A 24,770-nucleotide genomic window follows, 5' to 3' on the forward strand; every position below is an offset into this window, starting at 1 on the left:
TTAGAACAGGTAGAAGTCCTGGAGGCTACAGACAGAATGTGGGGAGAGAGAAGATGAAAGAGGGTGAATCCCATCATCCTTGTGACCCACTTCCTTCTCAGCACTAGGGAAGTGTGGTGTGGGGTTTCCTCATTCAGTCAGAGAAGCAGCTCCAGTCTGAGGCCTAGGCAGCCAGAGAGAGAGCGGCTAGGGGCCTGTAAGAACAATGGGCTGGCCAGACTGGTCTGAGCAGGGTGGTCGGATACACTCAATTATCCCCTGAAAGTGTAGGTAGCTCTTTCCTTCCCCCCTGCTCATTTAGCTTCCAACCCCGGTCTCTGACACCACTTTGCCACTGGCTCCACTTGCTCAGCCTCAACAAGGGGGGGCTAGCTTTCTAGTCCTATGGCCAGAATTGTTTTGCACTTTGGGTAAGGTGTCAATCATCCTTCATTCATGCCTTTGCTGTGGTAATGAATGAGACTTTCCGAAGGCAGTGGGAAGAAGCAGTAACTTCTGGAAGACAGATTCCAGTCCACAGATTATAGGGTTCAGACTTGAGAAATAATCAGCCATCAATTCTTCCATTCATTTGTTTTTCATGTACCCATCATTGATAAGTGCATAATCAATGGATGGGTACATCCATCCACCCACCTATTCATCCATTCCACCCATCCACCCATGTAATTATCTGGACTGACTGCCTTTTCTTTTTCCTCCCCTCTTTCCCTTCCTCTCTTCCTTCATCTCCTTCCCACCTTCCAAGAAATATATGTTTAGAATCCGCTATGTATGTGGTTTCTCCGATTTGGCAGACTTCTTCAAAAGATGAGAAGCTTCCATATGATAAAGGAATACTGAATCATCTAAGATGCCTTAATAATAGAAATTAGAATATTTTATCACAATGGTTTCCTTACTGGTCTCTCTGCTTCCAGAATTTTCACACCTAATCTATGTTTCTCACCATGATCAGAGTAATCATTTTACAATGTTCTTGTCCTGTCTCTTTCTCCTGCATGAAGTCCTTCATTGGCTCCATATCACCCTAAGTCAGAGTCCAAGCTTCTTAACATAATCCATAAGGATCTTCATGATCTGACCCTACGTGTCTCTCTAGCCCCGTGGCCTTTCTGCTCCTGTCATATACTTTACACGCCAACACCACCAAATGCTTACAGTTGACCTGACATTCCATGCTGCCTTATGCCCCTATACTTTTAAATATGCCAATCCCTCTACCTGGGACTTTTTACCATTACTCCATTCTCTGCACTTCCTTTCAATCATGAATATGCTTCCATTGTTATGATCATCACCCTGTATTGTAAATTATTTGCTTGGGTCTATTTTTCCTTCCAGACTGCTTGAATGCAAATAATCTGAGTTATTCATCTTTGTGGCCCAGTCCTAGTACATTGTCTGGTACTTAGAAGGCAGTCAATATGTGTTTCTGGAATGAATGGACAGGTGGGTAAATGATCGATGAGGGGATTAAAGAAGTGGATAGCCTTGGGACAAGATGGTTAAGGTATCCAAGTAACAGACCCCGCCCAAAGAAGGAGACAAATAACCTCTTTCCTTTGAGGAAAGCCCGGAACTGTGGCATAGGCCAGGCAAGGTGTCTAAGTCAGGAATGGGGAACTTGGGAATTACATGATGACTTTTTTGGGACTCACTTCCCCTTTCTTTTAGATAAAAGTTCCTTGGTGAGAGAGCTGGCCAGAAGCACCTGTATGCAGGGGTAAGAGTGCAGGATGAAGGCTGCAGAGAGTGAGATCCCTGATGCTCACTTCACTGTAGATAAACAGAACATCTCCCTCTGGCCCCGAGGTAAGCACCAGTCCCTACTCAGAACCCGCTCAATGCTCTCTGCCTAAACCCGCGTTTGCTGTTCCTTCAACAAATGTCTTCTTCTTCCACCAGAGCCTCCTCCCAAGATGGGTTCGTCTCCAGTTCTGAGGAAACCTTGCACGGTCCGTGCTGCCTTCGTCATCCTGACGCTGGTCCTGCTCGCCTCTGTCGTGCTGCAGGCCATTCTCTGTAAGTCCTCTGGCTTCATGATGTGGGCCAGCTCTTCTCCAGGGCCGGTCAGCTTCCGCACACCCAACCCTCTCTTTCCTGCTCTCCAGTAGTCTCTCCCGCCTATGGCTTTTTCATTTGCCTCATTTTATTTGCCTCTTTCCTTGTGCATTCACGGGTCCCTGTCCTCAGTACAATGAACTGCTGCTCTTTCCTTCCCAATTCCGGGGAGGTTTTTCTAAATGGGATCGGCACTTGCATGCTTGTGCTCAAAGATACACTCTTTGTTCCAAGGAAACATTCACCTATTTCTTTATCCCATGTCATTTTTCTCCTCCCTCTCTGAGCTCTATGTCCCTTCGATCCAGAGAGAGCGTTGTGGGACTCCCCAACAGTAAGTAAGATGTTTCCGACTCCACAAGGGATGGAATCCCAACCGTGTCCTCAACCCCAGCTGACTAGATGGGTAACTTGACCAAGAAGCCAACAAATCTCCAGGATTCTTCCCCTCCCCTGGACCCTTTTGTGCTCTCTTCATTCTCCTGTTCTCATGTCAAGGAAGCCTTCCTACTTCTTCACTGGATGTGTGACTTATCTCCCTTCTTCTCCCAGCTGAGGCCCGTGGCTTCTGCAGCTGGCAGAGCCTTCATCTTCCATCAGGAAGCAGAGGAAGGGGACATCTGTCTTCTCTTTTTATGGATTTGGGAGATATCTCATCTTAGACTTGGAGTCTCTGAGCAGAGTCTCCTCTGCTTGGAGCCCTCTTGGCTTACTTTTGTGGTTTTTAAAGAAATATATTTTATTAGTTTCAGAGAGTAAGGGAGAGGGATAGAGAGAGATGGAAACATCAGTGATGAGAGAGAATCATCGATCAGCTGTCTCCTGCACACCCCACGCTAGGGATTGCACTCACAACCTGGGCATATGCCCTTACCAGGAATCGAACTGTGACCTCCTGGTTCATAGGTCGATGCTCAACCACTGAGCCACACTGGCCAGGGGCTCTTGGTTTACTTTTGGTCTCCTCTCTGGCACCAAACCTGTGACCTAATCAGAGTGTGACAATGGGAGGGATAAGGGAAGAGGATAAATTGTTTAATAATTCTCTCTGTTTTCTCTGGATAAGTGACTTCCAAGTTAGAAGTGTGCATGGCTGGCTCTTCTCATGGTCACAAAGAGCCTGTGGACATTTGTGGGAGGGGTGGTGCTGCCCTGGCTGATGGCCACTGCAGGAGTCTCTGAAAGGAGAGGCTGGGAATCAAGTGACAGGGCACAGAGGGATGTGGGGAGGGGGCCAAAGGTGTGGTTGAGGGCGTCCCTTTACCAAATGTGCTCTGAACATTTAAAGAAAATTTAGGACTGTGTTATAATCCCTGGTTCTGTTGCCTGTGAGGTCTTCTAACAGAGAGCCCATGATTATCAATCTTTGCGTTGCCCCCATCTACCAGAGTTCCTGGCACATGGTAGGTGCCATCACTTGTTTGTTAAATAAATAGATTAGGAATGAATGTAGGATAAACAACAGCTCCTTGGGTTGGGTCCTTGGGAAACTTGAGCCCATCTCTTCCCCTTCCTCTTATCACACGGATAACACCCCCACTCCCCTCCCTAGGGATCCCTTTGACTGACCCCTTGACTTTCTCAAATCCAGATCCCTGGTTTATGGGCACACTATCAGATATAAAGACCAATGCCCAGTTGCTGAACAGTCGTGTGGACAACATCAGCACCCTGAGTTCTGAAATTAAGAGGAATAGAGGCGGCGTGAAGGCAGCTGGCATTCAGGTCCAGATGGTGAATGCTAGCCTGGATCATGTGCATTCTCAGATCCGGAGGCTGGAAACCGGTATGAAGGCAGTCAATGCACAGATCCAGATGTTAACAAGAAGTTGGGAGGAAGTCTACAGTTTAAATGCCCAGCTCCCAGAATTAAAAAGAGATTTGGATAAAGCCAGCGCATTAAATGCAAAGGTTCGAGGACTCCAGAGCAGTTTGGAGAGTATCAGCAAGTTACTCAAACAACAAGGTAAGTGATAGAGAAATTAATATTGCAAGCTGATCTGTGGCCCATGGGACCTTGTTGGTCTCAAGCCTGAGGCCATTGGGGCTGGTGTGTGTGTGGAGGGAAGCAGAAGAGGAGCAGGGCAGGCATGGCTGCAAAGCTAAGAAGAGAGGGCTCAGCATTGGGGTTGGGGAGGACTTAGGGGCTTTTTAGGAGAAAAGGAACCAGGACCAACTTGGGCTTCCACACAAAGGCACAGAAAATGGCATTAGGGAGTCTCTGTCCTGGTCCAAACCCAGCTATTTTCCATTAAGTTTCTTACCTAGAGCCCAGGGTCTCAGCCACTTGTGATGGCCAGTGGAGAATTGCTTCTCTCTCACGAGAGACAGATTCTTGATCCATCCTCTCTCTCTCCCCTCTCTGAGCCCAGAGACACTACTGACCTCAGTTAGGCTTTCAGAATCTGAAAGATTGTCCCCAAACACCTACACAAGGACCCAAGGACCCTAGAGCCCAGCCCCATTCATTGCTATCGCTGGGATCTCACTCAAGTGTCCCCACCTAGCCAGCACCCAGAGAAAGGAACACCAGTGTTCACCTTTCACCTGTTCTCCAGATGACATTCTACAGATGGTTTATCAAGGCTGGAAGTACTTCAAGGAGAACTTCTATTACTTTTCTCATGTCCCAAAGACCTGGTATAGCGCCCAGCAGTTCTGTGTGTCCAGGAATTCACAACTGACTTCAGTGACCTCAGAAAGTGAGCAGGTGAGTGCTATTTCTACTGGAGGTATATTAGTAGCTGCATTAGGCAGGATGAGCAAGATTATGCTGCCATGACAAAAATCCCCAAATATCAGTGACCTAACAATGAAGGATTACTTCTCACACTACATGTCCAACAAGGGCCTACAAGGGGTTTTGCTCATTGGGGTTACTCAAGGAGACTTCATCTCATGTATGTTTTCACAATTGCTGAGGCAGGAAAAGGAAACATGACACATTGTGTATTCTGGGCTCTGCCTGGAATTAACACATCTCTACTCACATTTTCATTGTAAAGCAAATGATGTAATACTCCTAGCTTCAAAGAGAGTAGGAAGGGACCATCTTTCTGGGTGCCCAGAAAACAGAAATATTTGTAAACAGCATTATTGACACCACAGAACCCAAGAAGTCTTCTACCTGGTGAGGCAGGAAATTGAACAAACCCCTTCCATTTGGAAGGTGTGGTAGTAGTGTAGGCAAGAGCTTGGTCCTGGGGTCAGAGTCTAGAGTCCCCACCCTGCCTCTAACTAGTCCCAGATGAAACACAAGTAATAACAGTACCTGTCTCAAACAAATAACAATACTCAAGTTATTCAGACCAAGTAAGTGCATACAAATGTATATAGTACCTTGTACATACGAAGTGCTCACTACATTTAGATATCATTGGGTCATTCTCCTGGGGTCCCTGTTCTGGAGTTTAGCTGATTCTTTCTTCTGCTCTAGCACCTGCTTCCTGAGGGTCAGAAGGCCTGAGTCCCGAGTCCGTTAGTTGCAGGGCAAAGACAAATAATTAGGAAGATGGACTCTGGGCTCTGAGCGGGGACAGGAAGAAGCTTGAGAAAGGTCAGGATGCAGGTGTGTCTGTGGGTTCAGGGGCTGTCACCGAGGACAGGAGAACACCCAGAGTGACAGGTGCTCTAATTCCGAGTGATGGCAGCATCTCTGCTCATTCTGTCTTCCCTACAGGAGTTTTTGTACAAGACAGCAGGCGGACTTTTCTACTGGATTGGCCTGACCAAAGCAGGGACTGATGGGGACTGGTACTGGGTGGATGAGACTCCATTCAACAAGGTCCAGAGTATGAAGTAAGGCCCCCAGAGCCCTCCTTCCCAGCATGACTTTTTTTGGATCAAGGCCAGGGTAGAAGCCTGGGATGATATTTCCCTCTGACTATAGCATTTGTGACCCTTCCCTGTCCACTGGTGCCTGGAGCACTGAACCAAAATCCAGCTCACTTCTGTCACTAATTGGCTGTGGGGGCGGGGTCATACCTGTGGCCTCTCTGTACCCTCAGGGGTTTGGCAGCGTGGCTGTCCAGCCAGCTTCGGCAGGGGGCCTGGTCTACGTCTACATGTCCTAGTGTGGTTTGTGTAGAGCCATGAGAGAGGTGGGCCGGCTCCGTCCTAATCTGAGGTGATGGCAGGCTTAGAGGTTGACAGCTCACCAATTCCCTTCCTCTTAGGCGTGGGTGCAAAAACTTGTGACATTATCACCTGGGACCAAATCTTGGATTGAAGTTACTCGTTTCTTCATTGGAAATATGTTTTCCTTTGTTTTTTTTCATGTGATAGGTTCTGGATTCCAGGTGAGCCCAACAATTTGGGGAACAATGAACACTGTGCCAATTTAAAGATGTCCTCACTTCAGTCATGGAATGATTCCCCCTGTGACCATCCGTTCCTTTTCATCTGTAAACGTCGCTATATTCCATCAGAACCATGACAGGACTGACTTCCAAGTTGGCACTTTGAGCCTCAGTGCTTGTCCAAACTCAAGGAAGTGCCACTTGTCCTCCACACTCCAAGGTGACTTTGCACCTTAACTTCCCTTGCTTCAAAAGTGTCCCTTTGCACCTGGAGTCCATCTGCCTTGGCTGGAAGTTCTTCGACCCCATAGAGGGAGCTGGAATGGAAAGATCTTGGGTTAAAATGGGAGGGGAAGGTGAAGAAGATTTAGAAATTCAAACTGCCTCAGTAGATGGATCAGGACCCATAATTTGGGGCACCCCCTGGGGTTTTGCTTCTTCTTGGCTGAGCTAGGTAATGTGTGTGCGTGTGCGTGTGTGTGTGTGTGTGTGTGTGTGTGTGTGTGTGTGTATACCTAGTTATTTTTTGAAAAAAGTATTGTGCCTGCAATATGGTGACAGGACTTGAGGGAGATCAGAGTAGAGGCAGGGAGAGCTGTTGGAAGATAATTGAGTCCCTTCAGAGAAGCCTCAGTTTCATCACATGGAAGCTGCTTCAGATGCCCAAGGATTCTGCTACTGATAGCCAGCAGCTTTCCAGTGGACCCCCCAAATTCCCAGTTGCCTGCTCAGAGGGCCGTGTTCTTTGGGAAGACTCTGCTCTTGGGGATCCTGTCCGTGCCATGGCCCCATCACCCTCTTCATCGACATCCTCTGAGGTCTGAACCCCTTCTTCCCTGGGACAGGCTCAACTGGTTCAGATCAGGGGCTGACAGGGAGACATGTTTCCTTTGGAGCTGGACCAGCATCGGGTGGTCCTTTCCATCCCTCTCACTCGGTAAACTCTGAGGCCCTCTGTCTCGCCGTCCTGCACCTCCCCTTTTTTCTGCATTTCTTCTCTTCCCATGCAAAGGAAGTGGCCCTCAGTACCTGAAGAGTTCACCTCCAAGCTTCATTAGAATAAAATGCTGCCTGGGTAAAGGCCTCCCTCTGTGTGCACGTTTCATTCCTGGGTGTACATCTGCTTTGCTAGACATGAAGTTCTGGGGCATCCTCAGGAATCGGTGGGGGTTCAAAATGAACAAGGAGTAGAGAAATCCCACAGAATAAGACCAATGCTTATCCCTGGTTTTATCAAAGTGAAGGAGAGTGAGGTCTCCAGTGTCTGTTTCTCTCTCTCTTTTTTTAAGAAAAATGTTTTTATTGGTTTTTTTTTAGAGAAAGAGGATGGGAGAGGGAGAGAGAGACACATTGATTGGTTACATCCTGGGAATTGAGTCTGCAACCTGGGTATGTGCCTTGACCAGGAATCGAACCAGCAACCTTTTGGTGCACAGGACAGCCCTCAACCAATTAAGCTACACCAGCCAGGGTGGTCTGCAGTGTCTTGACTTTCTTGGTGGTCTTTTCTCTCAGATGTTCACTGGAAAGTCTATTCTCTGGTTTTACTCTCAAGGGCAAAACTCAGGTTTCCTACTCTTCCCAGAACCCTGTTCCCAGGAATTGGGTTCAAATCTCAGCCCAGTGGCTGAGGCAGGAATCCAGGCAGTGGGCTGTCTTCCAGGCCATAGACTTCTTGTTTTGACCTCACATGGTAGAAGGGCCAGCAAGTATAAGGCCATTAATCCCCTTTGTGAGAATACCACCCTCACGTCCTCATTACCTCCCAGAGGCCCCACTTCCTAATGTTATCAAATTGATGGTTAGGATTTCAGCATATGAATTTGGAGGGGACACAAACACTCAGACCATAGCAGTCATTGTGCGCGGCCCACACTTAACGGATGATGGCGTATCTACAGAAATGATATGTAATCTTTCTGTATGGGAGATTTAGCTATTTGTCTGTTTATTCAAGCATTTATTTATATCTATGAATTCGTAGATTTTATACTTTGGGTTATAATCCAATAATACTATATATATTTTCTTGCTCAAGTCTTTCCAGCTTTGGGAGCTTCTTTCATTCGGCTCCTGTGTCCTTTTGATATATTTGCATCATTTTTTAAAAACCACCTCTTGCCGAAACCGGTTTGGCTCAGTGGATAGAGCGTCAGCCTGCGGACTGAAAGGTCCCAGGTTCGATTCCGGTCAAGGGCATGTACCTGGGTTGCGGGCACATCCCCAGTAGGAGATGTGCAGGAGGCAGCTGATCGATGTTCCTCTCTCATCGATGTTTCTAACTCTCTATCTCTCTCCCTTCCTCTCTGTAAAAAATCAATAAAATATATTTTTAAAACAACAACAACAACAACAAAAAAAACCCCACCTCTTTACTTTCTGACAGTATAAGATACCCCAGGATCATTTTGCAGATTTCCTGCTCCTGTCCTAGCATCAGACATTTCTCCAAAACATCCTGGCTTTTCTGTTTGTGTGTGTGTGTTTTTTTAAGAATGGTATTAGAAACCAAAATGTGGGTGTTGTTGCTTCTCCTCGGCTGAGATTTCTAGGCAATGCAAGCATGGGTATCTAACTGGCTTTTGAAAAGATCATTATGTGAGCAATACGGTGACGGGACTTGAGGGAGGCAAGACTAGAGGCAGGGAGAACTGTTAGAAGACTAATTGGGTTACGGCCGGGTGAGACAGTGGCCTGCACGGAGGCCTGTGATGGGAGAGATTACAGTTTATGATAAAGGATGCAAACAAACAGCTGTAGCGATATACAGGGTGTGGTCAGGAGAGGCCCAGAGCGCAAGAGCCTCTGTCCCGAGGAATTGGGGAGCAATCCCCTCCTGGCACATGGATGTGTTCCCCAACCAGGATCTTGAAAGCTCCTCGGATCTCTCTCCTTTTTTGTGAGTTTTTATGACTCCATCTCGAGGCCCCCTCTCCTGCCTGGAGGTGGGGGTGGGATGGGTTGGGGTGAGATTGTGCCGGGAGCCGGTCCATCCTTGCTGTTTCAAGGGACCTGGCATATATGGCATACTGTTCTCAATATGTTTGCTCACCTTCTTGGCACTATGTGTTTGAACCAAGGTCACCTCTCTGAGAAAGGTTGTTTCCCCAGGTAGGGATTTTCCCCTGAAGTTAGGGAGGGAATAAAACCCCTTAACTAAGTGCCAGGCGGGTAATTAATCACTTTAACTACGAACAATCATGCTTAAGCTACATAATCTTTACTCCCTGGAATGGAGATAAGAAACACCCTAACCTTTGGAATAGAGATTGATAGGATTGGAATCAACTGGTATAAATACAGATGTAACAAGACAACAGGACACAGAACCTAGACACAGAACCTAGAGACAGAACCTAGACACAGAACCTACACAGAACCTAGAGACAGAAGAACTTCGCTGGAGAGAACATGGCAAAGATCCTGGACAGAAACTGGCCACAGAACCTAGAGACAGAACCTAGCAAGAGAACCTGGCCTCAGAACCTAGAGACAGAACCTAGAGACAGAACCTAACGAGAGAACATGGCAAAAGATCCTGGACAGAAACTGGCCACAGAACCTAGAGACAGAACCTAGCAAGAGAACCTGGCTGAAGAACCTAGAGACAGAACCTGGCCACAGAACATGGCAAGAGAACCTGGATAGAACCTGGCTGGAGAACCTAGCAAGAGAACATGGCTACAGAACCTGGATGGAGATTCTGGATAGAACCAGGCGAGAGAACCCAACTATGCTGATGAACTGAATGCTGCCTCCATGTCATTCCTTCTTCGCCGACTCCGTCCACACCTTTGGGGACCCCTGGACCTGCTGGGGTTGGACCCCAGCAGGATTGGAGAGATAGGAGCTTGCTCTTTCTGGGAGGGACCAGCTCCCACCCTGAAGCCATCTAGGGGTCCACCCCTAGTGACCTTATTAGCATAAACTCAAGGGTAGTTGAAAGGGGCTTGCTATGAATAACAAAAGCACTATTACCCAGGAAATGTCATGGGTTTTAGGAGCTCTGTTCCACGAACTGGGACAGAATCCAATATATGTTTCATTCTACCACAGACCCTTACCTGCCATGCCAGCTGTGAGGTCCTGAGTGGACAGTGAGGCCCTGCAAGGGTCTAGGGCAGTGATGGCGAACCTATGACACGCATGTCAGAGGTGACACGCGAACTCATTTTTTTTGGTTGATTTTTCTTTCTTTTTTTTTAATTTTTTAAAAAAAATATATTTTATTGATTTTTTACAGAAAGGAAAGGAGAGAGATAGAGAGTCAGAAACATCGATGAGAGAGAAACATTGATCAGCTGCCTCCTGCACATCCCCCACCGGGGATGTGCCCGCAACCCAGGTACATGCCCTTGACCGGAATCGAACCTGGGACCTTCCAGTCCGCAGGCTGACGCTCTATACACTGAGCCAAACTGGTTTCGGCATTTTTCTTTGTTAAATGGCATTTAAATATAGAAAATAAATATCAAAAATATAAGTCTTTGTTTTACTATGGTTGCAAATATCAAAAAATTTCTATATGTGACACGGCACCAGAGTTAAGTTAGGGTTTTTCAAAATGCTGACACGCCGAGCTCAAAAGGTTCGCCATCACTGGTCTAGGGCTAGGATTAAGTCAGCCATGGGTCACAAGGATTTTTTTCTGCAAAGCTGGGAAGGAACCTCTGATCTCTTCCTAAGTTGGTGGTGAAAGTGTTTGTGATTTGGGGGCAGAGGCTAGTGTTTGGGGGCTATGCTGGAGAGCAGATGTTGGGGTGATGGGCCTGAGGGGAGGGTGAGGACTGGTATGGACTGGGAAGAGGAAGAGGATAGGGCCTGGGCAGACTGGTGCCTGGGTGTCCTGGGGGGAGGGGCCATACTGGGGGGCTTCTGCTGAGTCAGCGGGGAGGGGAGGAGGAGGAAGGCAGAGTTTAGGTGTGGTCAGGAGCATAAAAGTCCAGGGTATCTCAGCTTCCCTCCCACCACAACCGGCCCACAGCACAACCCTTCAGGGGCTGAGGCGGGGAGCAGCACTGGAGGCAGAAGGAAGCAGAGATGAATGGTGACAAGGTCCGATTCTGCAGAGACAACCAGTCTGTCTCCCTGCACCCCCACGGTGAGAACACTGGAGGCTCAGCCGCCCTCAATCAGGCACTGGCTTGCTTGTCCCCCAGCCCTCCGCCATTTTCTCAGCCCTCTCTTGGCAGCCCAGAGCTCCCTACGCTCATCGCTATGTCAGCCTCCAGAACTAACAGGCAAGGGCAGAAGGTGGGTCGGGAGAGGACAGAGAGGCAGGGCATCCTCCACGCTCTTCACGAAATCCCTCAGACCTTTATTTAAGGATGGCAACCTGGCAAGAGAGAGTGTGAACTTCGAATTCAGAGGGACCTGGTTTTGAATCCCATCTCTGTACCCCATGAGGTTCAGGGGATCAGCTCCCAGACTCCCCCGCACAGCCCTTCTTAGAACATGAACAGGGGGCCTTCTGACCCAGGCAGAGGGAGTCTCCAGGACTGATGCATGTCAGTTTGTGGAGGAGGCAGCAGCCCCAAAGACCTGTGAGTCTTGCTCTGGTCAGGATTCATGGGCAAGACTGGCCCTGGGACTCCGAGGTCAGGATTCTCGCGCTCTCCCTCCCGTCCTGCCTCCCTCCATCCTTCCCCCTTCTCTCATTCAAATCACTCTTCTGTTGCCCTCCTTGTCCAGGCAGGGTTCTGTACCCTGTACACCTTCTCCAGCCTTTGTGTTGCTACCAGGCTTCATTCCCCTTCTCCGTGATAAGTGCTGGTGTTCTCATCCCCGTCAGACAGGCCAGGAGACTGAGTCCGAGGGGCTAACTCTGCCCAGCCCACACTCTCCTCCTGGACACCGGTGTCTCCCCCACAGGCCTGAACTCCTCGGCAGTGGCTCCAGCAGCCCCCAAGATGTCAAGGCTTGTTCTGGCCAGCCTGGTGTTTATGGTCATGATCATTGCCACCTCTCTGATGGCTCTCTTTGTTGTGGGTAAGCTCCTAGGTAATCCGAATCCCACAGGCTCTCTCTTTCCTGGATAGAGGCCACTGACCAAGGGGAGCCTCCCAAGAACAGAGGCCCAAGAGCAGAAGCTCCGAGGGGTACTGGGTGCCACCTCCCTCCTTCTGGAACCTGACTGGGGGAGGGGGCAGCCCATTCTCAGGCTTAATGCTGAGGGATTGTGCTGATCCAGGAATGGGGTGTCTCAGTTCTACAGAAACCAAGACCTGCACCGGAGGCCTATGCCTACTCCCGAGGGTTTCTGGGAGACAACAGCACCTGGCAGTTACCTGTGGAACCCAACAGTGAGTAGCCACAGTGGAGCGGAGGGGTGGGAGGGAGCTGGGGCATCCGGGTGCCCAGACCCTAGGATGGGCCTCTCCCCGAACACTCCCTGCCCTTGAATGAGTGCCACTATCCTCACAGACAGGCATGATTATTTTTTTTTTAGAGAACAGCTTTATTGAGGTCTAATTGACACATAATTAAATACTCATATTTAAAATGTATACTCTAAGACATATGTATATACCCATGAAACCATCACCACAATCAAGACAATGAACATATTCATCATCCTCCTCCCAAATTTACTTGTGCCCTTTGCCATCATTCCCTCTCTCCTCCTCCCTTCATCCCCAGGCGACCATGGATCTACTTGCTGTAATAGAGATCACTTGGCATTTTCTAGAGTTTTATATAAAAGGGATCATATAATGTGTACTCTTTATTTGAGTATTCTTTATCAGTCATATGGTTTGCAAATATTTTCTCTCAGTCTATGGCTTATTTTTTCATTCTCTTAACAAGATTTAAATTTTGATTATGTATACTAGTAATTTATAGATTTCTTTCTTTTATGGGTTGTGCTTTTGGTCTCATATCTGAGAAATCTTTGCCTGTGCCAAAGTCACAAAGACATTCTTGATGTTTCCTTCTGGAAATGTTATAGTTTTGGGTTTTACATTTAGGCCTATGATTAATTTTGAGTTAAATTTTGTATACGAGATTCATTTTTTTGGCATATGGATATACAATTGTTTTAGTATCATTTGTTGAAACAATTATGCTTTCTCCATGAATTGCCTTTGTATCTTCATTGAAATCAATTGTTCGTACATGTATGGGTGTATTTCTGGATTTTCTATTCTGTTCCACTGATCTAGTAGAGGCCCCGTGCACGGCATTCGTGCACTGTGTGTGTGTGTGTGTGTGTTGGGGGGCGGTGTCCCTCAGCCCAGCCTGCACCCTTTCGCAGTCCGGGACCCCGACAGGAGAGGCTCCCGCCACCGCCCCTGTGCTCGCCAGCCTCCTGGCTTCTGGCTGAGTGGCTCTCCCCCTCTGGGAGTGCACTGACCCCGGCAACTCCTGCTTTGAGCGTCTGCCCCTTGGTGGTCAGTGCACATCATAGCGACCGGTCCTTCCACTGTTAGGTCTATTTGCATATTACCCTTTTATTATATAGGATTTGTCTACTGATATGACTTGATGGCAGCTAGTTTACAGTAGGCAAGTATTTTAATCTTTCTGCCCCACAGTTCACTTGGGATAGACCTTTATTTCATTTTTGGGCTCACATTCTCAGGTGGCCCGTCCCCGGAGTCTCGGTGGCTGCAGGGAGCAGCAGGTTGCTTGAGGAGCACTCAGGGCTGTGTCGCAGACATTCCCCTTGGAAAATTCAAGAACACTCTGCTTGGCTCATATAATTAATGTTTCCCTATGTAATGGGCCCCTTTGGCTGCCTTCTCCTCCCTCCAGATCCCTACCGCTTTGGGGTGGCAGAGTTACAAGAGACCCTCCAGATGTTTAAAGACCACGTGGAGAACTCCAGCACCTGGACCATGGAGATCCAGATGTTGATGTGCAGAGTGGACAATGTCAGTTCTCAGATCCAGATGCTCGGTGGTCATCTGAAAAATGCCAGTGCTGACATCCAGATGGTAAAAGGCGTTCAAAAAGATGCCAGTACCTTGAGCTTCCAGGCCCAGATGTTAAAAAGTTCCTTGGACAGGGCCAGTGCTGAGATCCAGAGACAAAAGGGAGATCTGGAAAAGGCAAATGCTTTAAATTCCCAGGCCCAGAGTTTCTTAAAAACCAGTTTAGAAAACACTAGCTTTGAGCTCAACATGTTAAGCAGAGGCTTAGAAAATACCAACACTGAAATTCAGGCGTTGAAGGCAGGGTTGGAAATGGCAAATGCCCAGGCCCAATTGGCAAACAATAGTTTAAAGAATGCTAATGCTCAGATCCTTGTTTTAAGAGGCAATCTGGAGAGTGTCAATCATTTAAGGGACCAGAATCAGGTTTTAAGTGATAGTTTGAAAAGAACCAATGCTGAGATTCAGAAGCTAAAGGGAAGCCTGCAAAATGCAAGAGATTTAAACTCCCAGACCCAGACCCTTATAAAAAGCAGTTTAGACAACACCACTGCTGAGATCCAGTCATTTAGAGGTCGTTTGGAAAGGGCTGGCAATGAGATTCACTTGTTAAAAAGAGATTTGGGAACCGCCACTACCCAGACCCAAATAGCAAACAGTCGCCTAGAGCAGACCAATGCTCAGATCCAAGGATTGAAAACAGAAATGGAAAACACCAATGCCTTACATTCCAATATTCAGGTGTTAAACGATCAGTTGGAAAATGCCAGCAGGGAGATACAGATCCTAAAACAAGGAATGAAGGATGCTGAGGCCCTGAACTCCAAGACCCGGATGCTAGAGAGCAAGCTGCAGGAGGCCAATGTCGAGGTTGAGAGGTTAAAAGGGGAGCTAGCGAGCACTAAAGCACTAACTGCGAAAGTCCAGGAGCAGCAGCGTAGCCTGGAGACCCTCCGTGCAGCCTTTGCTTCGCAGGAGCAGCTACAGAAATCCCAAAGTAAGTGGGAGGGAGGGGTTGGCCTGGGGAAGGTACGGTCTCTTGGGAGGGTGGAGTCTCTGGTCCCTTTGGCCTTTTGCTTACTTCACCAGGCATCCCTCCGGGAAGAAGTGTGGGTGCTATAAAGGGGCCAAATCCAACCAAATAGGCTCGATGTGCCTAGGGCCTAGGCTGTGGTGGAGGTGGCATAGGCAGCAGAGTCCCTGCTTTCAAGTTGCTTATCATCTGGCCAGACTGATACTTGGGGGGGCGGGTGAACTATGTATGGTGATGGTGTGTGGAAAGACAGTGGGTGCTAGTGGGGCCAGGCAGCTTTATCTGACATCCTGCTATCACTAACTCTGATCAAGTTGCTTACCTTCCATTTTCTCACCTGCAAAGTGAGGACAATAATATTCACCTCACAGTGGGGATTAAATGAGTTTACACATGTAAAGCATTTGACACAGTATCCAGCATTCATGCACTCATCTGCCAAACATTTTTTCAGGCCCTATTATGCATCAGGGGCATAAGGATGAATAAGGTGCGATGCCCGCCCTTGAAGCTCACAGGCTGGTAGAGCAGCCTTGCATGAAAGGCATGCGGAGAGGCGGAGAGTGTTATGTGAGAGCAGGTCTAGGAACTGGGGGTGGGCGGGAGGAAAAGAAGGGAAAGAGAAACCTTCTGGGGGCCGATGTCCTCTGGTGTAGAGAAGGGATCTTCCAAGGGGCAGGGGGAGGAAATCTTTCAGAGGAGAAAAGATCAAAAGATGTTTTGTGGAGAAAATGGCCCTTGAACTGAGTCCTGGAAAGCTGGTAGGTGCTTGACAAACAAATAGGGTAAGAAAGCAGCAGGCTCACAGGCAAGGACATGTGAAACCACAAGGTTCAGGAAGCTTCAAGCAGCTTGTCTGACTGGACTGCGGCCAAGAGGGCAGTTGAAGAGGTGCAGGCTGAAAGGATCGTAGGTTGGGGGCAGAATGGTGCTATCAAACTGTTTTAAATGCAACCACAGCATGAAATTCATTTTACCTTGTAACCCGGTATAATGATGTGTCACACACACACACACACACACACACACACACACACACTTCACAAACAAAACTTTTACCATACGAAGGCCCCATGATATTTCATAATTTATTCTTAAAAAACAAGAAACACCTTGACACAACCCACTAATGCAGTGGTTCTCAACCTTGGCTGCACATTAGAATCACCTGGGAATGTTTTTAAAATCCTGATTTCTGGGCCTCATCCTCCGGAAATTCTGTTTCTTTGTTATGGGGTGGGGCCACAACATTAGTAACAAAGAAACAGAATTTCCGGAGGATGAGGCCCAGAAATCAGGATTTTAAAAACATTCCCAGGTGATTCTAATGTGCAGCCAAGGTTGAGAACCACTGTACTAATGGGTTGATAATCGTAGTTTGAAAAACACTGTGCTAGGAAGGTAGGCACACCTGGAGAGAGACTGGCTAGATGTGGAAGGCCTCTGAGCTTGGCTTTCATCCTTCAGGAAATGAGTATCTACTGAAGGGCTTCAAGGAGGCTGACTAGATAGGTGTCCTGCTGAGATGGGGGGATAAAACAGAAGAGCAGCAAGGTTTGGACATGCTGAGTCAGAGATGCTGGAGGGATATTTACGGGACGTCACCTGCAGGCTACCTGGAGTATAGGAGAGAGGACCTGGCTGCAGACATAGATGTGGGAGCCCTGGGTATGTTGGTTCTGGTTGTGGCAATGGGAGTGAAGGTGGGGAAATGCTTTATGAGAAGAAGACTGAGGGTGGAAACAGGAAACCAGCCTTCAGGTGCCCGAGGGAAAGAGGAGATGTTTTTGGTTTTTTTTGAATATATTTTTATTGATTTTAGAGAGAGGAAGGGAGAGGGAGAGAGAGATTGAAACATCAATGATGAGAGAATCATTGATTGGCTGCCTCCTGCACGCCCCCTACTGGGGATTGAGCCCGCAACCCAGGCATGTGCCCTTGACTGGAATAGAACCCGGGACCCTTCAGTTCACAGGCCAATGCTCTATCCATTGAGCCAAACTGGATAGGGCAAGAGACGTTTTTGAAGGAGACTGGGGAAGGCAGTCTTAGAGGCAGGAGGAGAACCAGGAGTGGGTTAGTTAGGGAAGCCAAGGAAGGACAAATTTTCAAGAAGAGAGTGGTTCGTCCTGGCAAATACCCTGGAGAAGCCAGGTGAAAACACCAATGAACATCCATGGACTCTGGCCAGTTAGTAAGTCAGTGCAATGAAGTTTCAGTGGAGAGTTATGTGTGGCCTGGAGGCCAGACCGTGGTTAGTGGGTGTGAGTGAAAGATAAGGTGCAGAAGTCATTCAAGGAGCTTGCCTGAAGAGGACAGAGATGAGGCTAAGGTGCGGGGAATGGCAGGCTAGAGGGAGGGGTTAAAAAACCATGTATCATCGATATTTACATAATAAAACCTAGATATTAATCATAGGCAACGTGGCAAATGTTGAAAAAGAGAAAGAGGAGAAAATAACCACTTGCATTTCTGTGAAAATGTTTCTATTTTCTACATGAACCCACTGCTAACATTTTGGTGGACTTGCTTGCGAGAGTTTTTCTAGATTAAGACAGGCTTGATGTGATGTGAGAGAAAGGGACCAGTGGGCTTCCGGGCTTCCCATTGCTCACAGGGGGAAAATCCCAAACTCCTCCACAAAGGATGTACGATTCAGTGCCGGTGAGCCTGCTCAGCTTTGTCTCCTACCCTTATGTACTGATCACACCGATGATTCAACAGACCAGACCGTGCCATGCTGTTTCACACCTTCATGTTTTTGTGTCAACTCTTCCCCTTGCCAGGAATGCTCTCCTTGGCCCTGACCACCTGGCAGACTGTTCCTCAGTCTCTTAAGGCTCAGCTCAAGTGAGCTCCCACCTAGGGTGTCCTTCCTGTGTCCCACATCCAGCCCAGGTGAAGCAGACCATACCCTCTTTCCTGCCTCTATTGTAACATGCACATGGTTTTCAATCAATGCGTCTCCAAAACTGGTCTGATTTTCTAGACTGTACCTTCCTTGAGGGCATGAATAATGTCTTATTGATCTTTGTATTATAGTGCCTAGTCAGGGGTGGGCAAACTTTTTGACTCGAGGGCCACAATGGGTTCTTAAACTGGACCGGAGGGCCGGAACAAAAGCATGGATGGAGTGTTTGTGTGAACTAATATAAATTCAAAGTAAACATCATTACATAAAAGGGTACGGTCTTTTTTTTCAATAGTTTTATTCATTTCAAATGGGCCGGATCCGGCCTGCGGGCCGTAGTTTACCCACGGCTGGCTAGTTAATAGACATTAAGGAACGTTGAACAATGAATGTTTTTTCTATCTTTTTAAAAAATATATTTTTATTGATTTCAGTGAGAAAGGAAGAGGGAGAGATAGAAACATCAATGATGAGAAAGAATCATTGATTGGTTGCCTCCTGCATGCCCTACATTGGGGATCAGGCCCACGACCCAGGCATGTGTCCCGACCAGGAATTGAACTGTGACCTCCTGGTTCATAGATTGATGCTCAACCACTGAGCCATGCTGGCCGGGCATGAATGTTGAATAGAAGAATAAATGGATGACTAAGGGAGTCTGTGTGGCACCATTTTGAAGGGTTGTAGGTGCAGATGATGTTAAGGAGCAGAGTGCATGGCAGGGAGGGACAAAAGAGCTGAGAGCATCAGAGTTTGTGCTCAGGGAGGAGCTAATTGAAAATTGTGAAGTCAGGCAGACCAGGTGGTGACAAGATCCCAGGTATGGCCCTGGGTGTGGGCAGCTGAAGTGGATGGAGATAAAGTCAAGGAAATGAGTGATGCCATGGGGTGGCTGTGAAATCTCCCTGTAGGGAGATGGCAGGGAATTGAGGTGCAGAGGACTGTCAGGTGATAGTAATGAGTTGGGAAACAGGATAGTATAACCAGAGAGCAGGAGTCCACAAAGCTGGCTGAGGATCTCTGGAGTGATGGAGTGAGGTGTTCCTGGCTGCACCTCCCTTGCATAGTGGGTAGAAGGCTGGGGGTGCAGCCTCCTGGGCCTTGCAAGGCAACAAGCATTGCATGGTCTTGTGACACTCAGTGGTCAGTCCCTGGAGAGGTCAGGAAGCCAGCTCTCGGATATCCACAGCCAGCCCCTGGTTCTCTCTCGTCCCCAACCTTTGCTCCAGATGAACTTCTCCAGTTGATCCTGCAAGGCTGGAAGGTCTACAACGGGGACATGTATTACTTTTCTCATGTCAAGAAGTCTTGGCAGGAGGCTGAGAAATCCTGTGTGTCCCAGGGAGCCCACTTGGCCTCGGTGACCTCTGCAGAGGAGCAGGTCAGAGCTTTGGGTTTGGGATGGTGCTGATGGGGTGGATGTGGGATAAGGGCCATTGATACTTTGGCTTTGCCCCTCTCAGAGCAACTGTGGCAGAAACTTTCATGTCACCTCATCAGTCAAGGAGCAAATATTTATTGAATTCCAGTGAGCATCTAGCACTGGAGGTAGAGCACTGACAGCAAACCCCAAAAGTCCTCAATGAATGAGGGCCACACCCAGAGGCCCACAGATGTCAGCAGTGAGGAAAGAGAGGTGGCACCAGGTGACTGCCCTTAAAGTGTTGGAAACATTCTTCCCTCCCATCCCCTCATTTAGCCCCTCAGCCTCCTCTCTAGTTGTCAATCTTGATTTTAACATCAGTTAATCCAATGGCTATGGAGGGTCCATGATCAGGAGACCCAGGCTTCTGGGCAAGGCCAGATGCGCAATAGGAGTTTGAGGACCACCAAAGGCATTATAGCTCTGGGTGGCTCATTTGCCAAAGGTACTTATCAGCACTTACTAGGGTTATTGACAAAGTAGGTTTGGCGTAGTTCATTTTATAGCACCGCCCATCCCTGTGGTTATCCTGAGATTGCTCTTGTGTGTCTGTCAAAGGACATGCTATTTGTAAAACAAAACTTCTTAATAAACCATGGCCAGGTCTCTCTCTCTCTCTCTCTCTCTCTCTCTCTCTCTCTCTCTCTCTGCCATGTCTCTTTGTCTCAGTTAAGCCACACTCCTCATTAAGTCAACACAGGAGAAGCTGAACTTCCCTTGAGGGGACCTGGCTGCTGCCCTAGATCCTGGACAAACCATGGGTGGGGCAGGGAGGGACCCGGCTCCTTCAGAGGAGTGGGCTGCATGCCCTGGGCCCAGGAGGCGGTGCCCTGGACTCCTCTCCTACATGCTGGGGGAACCAGCTCCTCACTCGGGGTCAAGCAGCACTGCCTTTTCTTTGCAGGCATATCTGACGGAGTTCACACGGTCCTCCAACTACTGGATTGGCCTCAACGACAGGGGCACGGAGGGCTCTTGGCGCTGGATTGATGGGACACCATTCAATTATGCTAGGAGCAGAGTGTGAGTCCAGTCACTGTCTGGTGTTGTCCCAGGTACTGTCTTGGGCAGGCCTGCTTAGTGATTCCCTGTCCTGTGTGTGTATACCTGCCCACTGAGTGCCACTGGTATATGTGTGATATGTGTATGATATATGTTTGATGTGTGTATGGTGTATGTGATGTGTATATGTAGTGTGTGTGATTATTTATGATGTGTGTGTACAGTGTGTGTGTATTTTCATGTGCGATGTATGGGTGATATGTTTGTGCATGTGTGATGTGCATGATGTGTGTGATGTGTATGGCATGTTTGTGTACACCTGGGCATATTGTGATCTTTGCCTGAACCCTTCCTCATGGTCTTGGGGTTGGCAGGCAGCCCATAAGAAGACCTTTCTGTTTGTTTGTTTTGAGTGTCTACACTCTACATAGGCCTGGTCCCCTATCATAAGGTATCTGAATGTGAAATCTGGGAGGGGCCTCATAGCTTCAGACACCCTTTCTCTCCCTTGATCCTCAGTTGTGGCGAGTTGGCATGGCCATGGCATACTCAGCCCCAGGGCGCCCTATGTGCCACACCAGCTCAGCCAGGTTCAGTGAGCCTGAGAGGGGGCGGTGAAGGATGGAGAAAAGACAGACAAGAGAAGAAAGCTGGGTCTGGGTGGGACGCTCTCCTCTCTGATGGAGAGCTAGCAACAGCGCCACAGACTACAAGCCTTGTCTTTATTTTATAGCCAGATTCCATGAGGCAAAGTAAGGGTGTGGTCAAGATGTTTACAACATTCTCATGGGTTTTGAGCCTACTCAATTACATGCACCTGAACTCTATCAAGCCCACATCACTCAGACACGTGAGGCCACGTGTTCAGACCATAGGTTCAAGCTTACAACTATAGTTGTTGGCTATAATTGTGCTGGGAGGGCTCTGCCCCCCAAGCTGGGACTTGCACGTGGCAATGAGAGGACTGTGCCCTCTCATTAGTCCGAGGCTTGAACCTGTCCAAACACTGTAGCCGCTCCCCACACTCAGTAACCAAGGACAACCTCAGTAGAACACCCTGATGGTGAGTCTGGGCCCAGCTCTGTTCCCATCCTGGGGCCACCAGGAAAATAGGGACCCACGTCACTTCAGCTCCTTATGCCACAGAAGAAGGGGGGGTGGGCGCTTCTTTCATCTAGCCTTCTTCTTTCCAGGTTTTGGAACGATAATCAGCCAGACAACTGGCAGCACGGGAATGGGCAGGATGAAGACTGTGTACATGTTCAGCAGAAGTGGAATGACAACAACTGTAATGCCCTCTATCAGTGGATCTGCAAGAAGCCCCTCAGCCAGGGTGTGGCCTGAAGTAAGCCAGGGCTGAGGGCTCACTGCCCCTGCCAGCTCTGGACCCTTCCCACCATGATGTCCTGTTGAGCCTCTGAACCCAACTTGTTCTCTGGGACCTTCCATTTGGCCTTTTGTGTTTCCTGCCCTGTCCTTTTATTTAACCCTTCAAACATGCTTACCTCGTAGGACCGTATGGGGTGAATAGCTTCTCAAGGCAAGAGCCTTGCTGTGCTTCTGTATCCGCCTCAGCAACCAGCGCAGGCCTGCCAGACAGCAGGCCTTCAATAAACACTTGTGGATGAGCAGAAGCTTTGTACTTGTCTCTGCGACAGCCACCACACCCTCTTCTCCTGGGATTGGTTCTCCTTCCCCAGTGTCCCTTCTCCTGAAACAAGACATGGCCACCCCAGGTGTCCCCTGCATTTCCTTTGCAGCAGATGGATCTTTCCAGGCCTTTAAACCACTGCAAAACCTTCTTTCTCTCCGGTGGCTGGTCTCGTCTTGTCTTCAGACTGTTACACTCTCTGGCTTTGGCCTCGTCTTGTCTTCAGACTGTTATACTCTCTGGCTTTGGCCTCGTCTTGTGACCCCATCCCCCCTTCCTGGGACTCAGCTTTCTGCCAGCTCAGTTTAGAATAAGAATTTCTGAGCAGTTCTTTGCCCTGCCTTGTGGTGTCCCCCCACCCTCTGCATGCAGAGGGAACCTTAACATTCCTGGAGTGCTTTCACTGCACAGCTCCCTCCCCTTTGTACTCCTTCCCAGATTCAAGCGCTCTCTGTCTCCCCAAACTCCCACTTTCCTCTCTCCAGCTTAGTGAGACTGTCATGACCCCGTGGGGCCCTCTTTCCTGCACTGTGGTCTGAAAAGAGTGTCAAGGAAGAACCCTGGGGTGTTGTGGGCTCATCCGGTCTGCTTCCCCATCCAGGAGCTCAAATCACAGTTTTGCTCTGTTGTCCAATGTCTGAAAATAATTGTTTCATGCATTTTGTCCAGTTTTCTAGTTGCTTACAGCAAAGGGCTGGTCCAGTTACTCCTTTGATCAGAAATGGAAATATATTTATCTTTTATGATATCTTTGGTTGAATCAGACTTTAATCTGTGTGCATTCATATTTTCTTTTTGGCTTTTTCTTTCATGGCTTCTTAGCTTTTTTTTTTTTTTTTAAATATATTTTATTGATTTTTCACAGAGAGGAAGGGAGAGAGATAGAGAGCCAGAAACATCGATGAGAGAGGAACATCGATCAGCTGCCTCCTGCACATCTCCCACTGGGGATGTGCCCGCAACCCAGGCACATGCCCTTGACCGGAATCGAACCCGGGACCCTTCAGTCCGCAAGCCGACGCTCTATCCACTGAGCCAAACCGGTTTCGGCACTTCTTAGCTTTTTATTAAGCTTAGAGACCCCTCCTCTATCCCAGGATTGAAATAACATTTTGCTGTATTTCTTCTACTACTTTTATATAGCTTTATTTTTTACATTTATATTACTAAGCCATCTGGAATTTTCTCAAATATCATTAAATGATAACATACTCTTTTTCACTCACTTGAAAAGCCAACTTTTTCAAATACGAAATGCACAAGTTCGTTTCTGGACTCTTGATTGCATTCCAATGAATTCCCTTTTCCTTTACGGGAAACACATTGTTTTAATTATTGTAGTTTTATAATATGTTTGGTTATCTAGCAGGCAAGTCTCCTTTAAGTTTTTCAAAAGTTTTTAGATCTTCATGGGACAAGCTTGGTGATTTGTGGGTTCTACTGAAGGGCATGAAGTGGCTAGCTGCATCTGTCATCAGAGTATCCCTGCATTTCTGATTGCAGTTCCTCCAAGTGAGTCAGGATAGTAGGAAGCTAGGGAGATTCCTTGACAAGTGGAATAAGGGAAACTGAGACAATATAATTAAACAAGGCCAAAAATATGAGCAATTTACATCCAGCTAATGAATCACAAGGTTTTCACAATGTGTGTGATGAATCAACACATTGAAGGACACACCTGAAAAGTTAATGACTGTTAAGAACCTCCTCTGAGACCTCCCCTAGGATTCTGGCCAAAGAAAGATAAGAAGCCTCAAGACAAAGGATCCATGGTGTGCTCTCTCGCAAGAGCACACCCACTCCTTGTGTCTCTGCTGTTTTTCTCCTAAACTCCAAGGGACCCAACAAGACTTGCAACCAGGGGAGCAGTGGTCAGTGGCAGCTTGCCCTGGGCTAATCCCCTAACTCAGTCTCTAAAGCCCCCTATTCTCTGACTTTTCCTTTCCTGCTGCTTCTTGTACCTTAAATCCTCCCTTTATTTCATTGTCCCCAGCTTTACAAAATATACTCTCAAAAGCCACCTGGACCAAGCTGTGAAATCTTTCCTATACAAAGTCAAGGACCCACACACTACTAGCAGGCCCTAGGCAGACCCACCCCAGGCCCAGACCCCATCCAGGAACACCAGGGTAACACACTCCTCAGAAAGAAATTCTTCAATATTTGGCCTGGGAAATAGAAGCTGAGTGGCTAGCAGTCTATGGGCCCAGAGGGAAAAGGGGGCCAGGCAGCTCCCTGTTTCATATATAGAGGCCCCTGAAGCTCCCTGCTTCAGTCTGGCTGTGCAGACCTCTCTGGATATAAACCACCCTTCTGCAATGTAGGCAGTGGGGTGTTGCCTGGTTACTGAAGGTGGAGGAGGAGATGGGTAAGCCAGTTCTTCTGTTTTCAGTCTGTCTTGCACCCCTGCCTTCAGAGGTAACAGGTATTTCTGAGTTCTGAGTTCACCGAGTTGTCCTGTTATTCACTACCCCTATTCAGACACTACTACTGTGGTAGAGTTCCATTTTCTCA

At 48.0% G+C, this 24,770-nt stretch overlaps 2 protein-coding genes across 5 annotated transcripts; both read left to right on the top strand.

The window, feature by feature from the left end:
- The first annotated feature begins 1,686 nt into the window (after window positions 1-1,686).
- CD207 (CD207 molecule) lies at window positions 1,687-7,446 on the top strand. 2 transcript variants are annotated; one of them, XM_036334194.1, is made up of 6 exons: window positions 1,687-1,815; window positions 1,909-2,025; window positions 3,656-4,030; window positions 4,572-4,774; window positions 5,744-5,862; window positions 6,349-7,446. In XM_036334194.1, exons 1-6 carry the CDS (start codon window positions 1,740-1,742, stop codon window positions 6,497-6,499), a joined length of 1,041 nt encoding a protein of 346 aa, XP_036190087.1. In that variant the 5' UTR covers window positions 1,687-1,739; the 3' UTR covers window positions 6,500-7,446. The 2 variants fall into 2 exon arrangements, with proteins under 2 accessions (XP_036190087.1, XP_036190088.1); XM_036334195.1 differs by having other exon boundaries at window positions 4,623-4,774.
- A 3,819-nt stretch (window positions 7,447-11,265) lies between these two features.
- Window positions 11,266-23,049, top strand: CLEC4F (C-type lectin domain family 4 member F). Of its 3 annotated transcripts, XM_036334198.1 has the most exons (8): window positions 11,284-11,463; window positions 12,234-12,350; window positions 12,569-12,664; window positions 14,118-14,299; window positions 14,978-15,233; window positions 19,410-19,561; window positions 20,508-20,626; window positions 21,799-23,044. In XM_036334198.1, exons 1-8 carry the CDS (start codon window positions 11,403-11,405, stop codon window positions 21,947-21,949), a joined length of 1,134 nt encoding a protein of 377 aa, XP_036190091.1. In that variant the 5' UTR covers window positions 11,284-11,402; the 3' UTR covers window positions 21,950-23,044. The 3 variants fall into 3 exon arrangements, with proteins under 3 accessions (XP_036190090.1, XP_036190089.1, XP_036190091.1); XM_036334196.1 differs by having other exon boundaries at window positions 11,274-11,463; window positions 14,118-15,233; window positions 21,799-23,049; XM_036334197.1 differs by lacking the exon at window positions 19,410-19,561 and having other exon boundaries at window positions 11,266-11,463; window positions 14,118-15,233; window positions 21,799-21,938.
- Window positions 23,050-24,770: the final 1,721 nt, after the last annotated feature.

This window comes from Myotis myotis, unplaced genomic scaffold (genome assembly GCF_014108235.1).
Source record: "Myotis myotis isolate mMyoMyo1 unplaced genomic scaffold, mMyoMyo1.p scaffold_m19_p_14, whole genome shotgun sequence".
NCBI classification, from domain to species: Eukaryota; Metazoa; Chordata; class Mammalia; order Chiroptera; family Vespertilionidae; genus Myotis; species Myotis myotis.